The sequence below is a fragment of the Juglans regia genome, chromosome 2 (assembly GCF_001411555.2).
Source record: "Juglans regia cultivar Chandler chromosome 2, Walnut 2.0, whole genome shotgun sequence".
NCBI classification, from domain to species: domain Eukaryota; kingdom Viridiplantae; phylum Streptophyta; class Magnoliopsida; order Fagales; family Juglandaceae; genus Juglans; species Juglans regia.
The window spans coordinates 15,164,976-15,168,384 of NC_049902.1; the positions used below are offsets into that span (position 1 = coordinate 15,164,976).

Sequence of the window (3,409 nt, forward strand, 5' to 3'; positions counted from 1 at the left end):
ACACAGATCCATGTACATAAATATGTGCCCCAAAAGTGTAATGCCACTGCGCGGCCTCCGCACATAATTTCTTCCTTCCAAACCCTAGCACAGCGCTAGCCAAACCCCTCCCGATCTCACTATCCAGCCCTTACTTCATTTCCGGCGATGCGACGCTGAAGAAACTGAGTCTTCAGTTTGGGAACACAGTAGTAAGTTTTGGAAATGGCTTCGGCATGCATCAACAGTATCGGGATGTCGCCGGAGAACTTCCTCGACTGCCCCATGGCGACGTACCCTTCGTATGGCTGGCTCAGCCCTCGCATCTCCTTCAGCCGGGATGAAGATTCGTCGAAGCTCACCGGAACCAAACCTCGATCTCCAGTCGCTGAGGACTCAACGGAAAAGCCAGATCTAGACATTCCAGCTGGAGATTTCGAGTTTAGGCTCGAAGATCCTGTCACCATGCTTCCGGCTGACGAGCTCTTCTCCGGCGGAAAGCTCGTTCCGCTGCAGATCTCATCGGTCAAACAATCGGTCAACGAACCCACCACCTCGTCGGATATCAGGATCTCGGAGTCAGTTAAGTTCGGCCGAATAACCGAAATATCCTGTGCGGAACCCTATCTGTTCTCTCCCAAAGCCCCGAGGTGTTCAAGTCGTTGGAAGGAGCTTCTGGGTCTGAAGAAGCTCTACCAGAACACTAGCACCAAACCTGAAACCCACAAGACGTCTTCAAGCACTAACCCCAAGTATCTTAAGCATTTCCTCCATAGAAGCTCAAAATCAACGTCTTCTCCCTCTGACGCTTCTCTGAGCGTCCCATTGTTAAAAGAGTCGGACTGCGAGTCCGTCTCAATCTCCTCACGTCTCTCTCTGTCGTCCTCATCCTCGGGTTACGAACACGAAGATCTTCCTAGGCTCTCACTTGACTCGGACAAACCAATCCCAAACGCAAACCCGAATCCGATATCCCTTCACCGGAATCCCAGCAACCCACCCAGGATGAGAATGGTGAAACCGAGGGAGATATCCTCGGATAATAGTCCAAATCTGACTCCGGTGACGAGGGCGGGAAGAAGTCCGATGAGGAGGGCAACCGGGGAGCCATCCGGTGGAGTGGGTTCTACGGGGGTTTCAGTGGACAGCCCGAGAATGAACTCTTCGGGAAAGATAGTGTTTCAGAGCTTGGAGCGGAGCTCAAGCAGTCCTAGTAGCTTCAACGGCGGGCACAGAACGTTCAAGCATAGGGGAATGGAGCGCTCCTACTCCGCCAACGTGAGGGTCACTCCGGTTCTCAATGTTCCGGTATGTTCGCTTCGTGGGTCCTCCAAGTCGGTCTCCGTGTTCGCATTTGGCCAACTATTCTCATCGCCGCAGAAGAGAGATGTTAACGGGATTGGATGGAGCAGTAAGCAGGGCTCGCATATCAAGTCCAAAAATCGCACCGATCGAACATGACGGAACCCTGTTGAGGCAAAAAAAGTGGGAGGGTAACATCTAAAAACTGGTTTCACAGTGGCTCTTTAACGTTTTTTTTCTTCTTCGTTCTTATCTTCTTTTCAAAGCAAGCACCTCATGACATTATTGGCTTTTTGGTGTAGTTAGTTAATTTGCATTTCTTTCTTTATGTTTGACCGATTTTTAGACCATGTAAATATGAGGGGTCTTTTAATTCTTGCTTTCCGCGGATTGTTTTTGTGGATGTTCTACATTTTGTTCTAACTTTTAACGGTAAATGCTAAGCTATGGAGTAGCAAATTTCCAGGTTCTCTGTAAGCATTTGTTCTTGTTCTATTCTTCTCGATCTGGAAGATAAGGATTCCCCGTATGATTTTTTCCCCGTTTCATTTTCTGTTCATGAGTCCTGGGACAGCGATGGGAAATCTGTTTGTTTTGCACGCGCTTTAAGAGATTCGGACTGAAATGGGCCAGAGATTTGTTTTGAAAGATACTACTCCACGTACCTAATAAAGAGAGAGGTGTTATTCCAAGGACGCGTGACGTGGCGTGCCTTTGTTTTTATCTGGAGGTGTAACGTGTTGTGCTTATCCAATCTGTCTCTTTCCATATATTTTTACATCACTTTAATTTCGGTGCCTTGTTGTTTAGCGCGGAGGAGTCATGGGAAATGATGCCAAGATTCAAACTGTTGATTAGCGGCCCCAGCCAGCCGTGCTGAATGGTATTTTTGCACGTCAATCTGATACCGAAGCTCCTTTTAATTTTTTAACGTTCTATTTACAATTAAGGATTAAAAATGTAATATTTTTTATTTACGTTAAACTGTTGCTATGACAATAATCTTGAATCAATGTGAAAAAACTACTTTTTTTTTAATACGAAGTTGTAGATATATTGTAGAGTAATTGATATTGTGTCATTGTCCTTCTTTCCTTCTCTTTATGTATGTAGATTATGTTCAATTTGTTAACAGGTCATGTCTTTGTATGTGGGTTCGTTAGTTCTTTTTGTTAGGAAATGGTTTCTAATTCTGTCTTCCCCCACCTTTTCCGAAATTTCGAATTGCTGAATGAGCCCTTGCTCGAATAAAATCCTTCAATCCTTTAGCATGGTAGGCTGAAAATTGGGCAGTTCAGTAATTTTCATCAATCTGGTCGAGAAATGGATAAGAAGATGTTGAAAACTTGAATGTCCTGGGGAATTTGCAAATTATTGGTAGATACCAGTGAGTTCTAACGGATATGGTCGGTCTAGGCTGTCTTGATCTGATGATGCTACTGTCTTAGGCGTGCCCACTTTGAAAGTATTTGCTCAAACCAAAACCGAAGCCGCATGCTCGAGCGCAACGGAATGATATATCAATTGGTCGTTGTCTGCGAGGTTATAAACTTAGAATAAATCTCCTAATACTCTATATTATTTTTAATTTTTATTATTATTTTTTTATTAAATATTTATTATATGAATAATAAATAAAAAATTTAAATTAATTTTAAAAAAATAAACTTAAAAAAAAATTTAAAAAAAAATTAAAAATTTTAAAAATTAAAATAAAGATAAAATGTGAAATGCTGTGGAAGTTGCGTAGCAAAACCCATAAACTTATAAGTTCCGTCCCGCAACCTGCGCATGCGAAGTGAACAGGCCTCGACTCTTTCAACAAATAAAGGCAGCTAGCAGTAGCTATACCTAATATGATTTGACGTTGGGGCGGCAAGAATTGTTTACAAAAGATGATATTTCGGAGATGAGGTGCATTTTAAAGAGTCGGACCGACTGTGATTTTTAAGTTTTAGTTTTTTTTTTTTTATTTTTTTTCATATTTTTTTAATATATTTAAATATTTAAAAAAATTAAAAAAAAAATTATTGTATTTAAAGTTATTTTCTTAATTAGTAAGTAAAAAAAAAAAACAATTTCTATCAAAAGGTTAAATGGAGCGGTACACTAAGGAGATAAAATAGTT

At 41.6% G+C, this 3,409-nt stretch overlaps 1 protein-coding gene across 1 annotated transcript; it reads left to right on the top strand.

Moving 5' to 3' along the window:
• On the top strand, window positions 1–1,808 carry LOC108995638 (uncharacterized serine-rich protein C215.13-like). Its single transcript, XM_018971231.2, has one exon. It carries the CDS (start codon window positions 205–207, stop codon window positions 1,438–1,440), a length of 1,236 nt encoding a protein of 411 aa, XP_018826776.1. The 5' UTR covers window positions 1–204; the 3' UTR covers window positions 1,441–1,808.
• The last annotated feature ends 1,601 nt before the right edge of the window (window positions 1,809–3,409 follow it).

What these genes read in the sequence shown, in the direction of transcription:
- LOC108995638 (XM_018971231.2), top strand. Translation starts at nt 205, where the DNA reads ATGGCTTCGGCATGCATCAACAGTATCGGGATGTCGCCGGAGAACTTC.